The 1248-nt window shown below is 36.3% G+C and overlaps 1 protein-coding gene across 1 annotated transcript; it reads right to left on the bottom strand.

Annotated features, from left to right (window-relative positions):
* Positions 1 to 366: 366 nt before the first annotated feature.
* On the bottom strand, positions 367 to 1019 carry LOC117110088 (ryanodine receptor-like; the record flags this gene model as incomplete). The annotated part of the gene is made up of 2 exons (XM_033252674.1): positions 367 to 540; positions 789 to 1019. Coding segments are annotated over 2 exons (405 nt in total), but the record flags the coding sequence as incomplete, so codon positions are not given.
* Positions 1020 to 1248: the final 229 nt, after the last annotated feature.

Raw genomic sequence — 1248 nt, 5'->3', positions numbered from 1 at the left:
ATTTTTGCCCAATTAGTGCACCTGCCACAATGAAAAAATGGAAATTTCAGAAAAAAATAAAATATTTCTTTATTTTTATTATGCCACCACTGCCCTGAAATCTCAAAAAATAAGATGTGTATATTTCTTCCTAATTATGTAAATTTAAATTAGTTAACCATACTACACTGTTTTTACATTCACTAATAAAATGTTACTTTTATTTTCTCCCCTGTCTAGATGTTTTTGGCAAAACCACTTGCTATAAGAACACAACATTTTATTTTAAATTTTTTCCGCCCTCCTCTGATAATCAAAAAAAAAAATAAGGTCGCGACACGAATTAAAAATGCAGTCACAGTCTTCAATGTGAAATCCACATCCTACCTTTCTCTTGACAAATTTATCCCAGTAGTTTTCAGGGAATGACGGAGCACTAATTGCAAGTTTGTCCCAGTGCCCTTTGATATCATCTGTGGATGGCTGTTCCACTATCCACATTCCATCAAATTCCAGCTTCCTTGCAACTTCCTTCTCTCTTTTGAAAATAGCAAGAGGCATCTGCAAAAAGACACAAATATAATTAACAATTATAACATACTGTAACAAAGCAGTAGCAAAAGTGGCCACTAATCAATAAATTTGATACTATATGAAGATTTCAAAGCTTTGATAACAATTTTCCTGTGAAAAAAAAAAACAATCTGTAATATGCCCATATATGGGGTGATATGCCATCATCATGCCCATATATGGGTGTGATGACTTCATGCCCACCTAATATGGGCAAATTATTTCTTATGACATACCTTCAATGCACAATATGCAAGCAACATTGAGAGTGATGCTAGGGTATGTATTATACATAGAGTTTGAAGAATATGATTTATATAGTAATATCCCTCCGCTATCTCAATGACCTCTGGTAGGTCGCCCTCCTCCTCAAGGCTTCCTGATGTGTCGTTGCCAAGTGTGGTGTTTATATCGGGCTCAGCAATATCAACTGGTACATCTGGAACGTCTTCTATACTGGTGGTAGCCTACGGAGGCAGTGATAGAGTACAGTTATTATAATAAAATGAAGAAAGCAATGCAATGGAAGTTGAACAAGGGGGAAGGGGGAAAGCTGCTCTACTCCCTCCCCAAAAATCTGACAGACACATACAGTAAAATGGTCAGAACAAGGAGGTATAAATATCATCAGGGGACAGTGAAATTTAATTGTTCCCCTGATATCATTTAGCAAATAAGGGTGCGTTCGAGCCATAC

The sequence above is a fragment of the Anneissia japonica genome, unplaced genomic scaffold, assembly GCF_011630105.1.
Source record: "Anneissia japonica isolate Jap-2015-1 unplaced genomic scaffold, ASM1163010v1 scaffold12521_len1292_cov107, whole genome shotgun sequence".
Lineage (NCBI taxonomy): Eukaryota > Metazoa > Echinodermata > Crinoidea > Comatulida > Comatulidae > Anneissia > Anneissia japonica.
The sequence above is the reverse complement of the archived record's forward strand: the minus strand, read 5'-3'. Positions and strand labels throughout refer to the sequence as shown.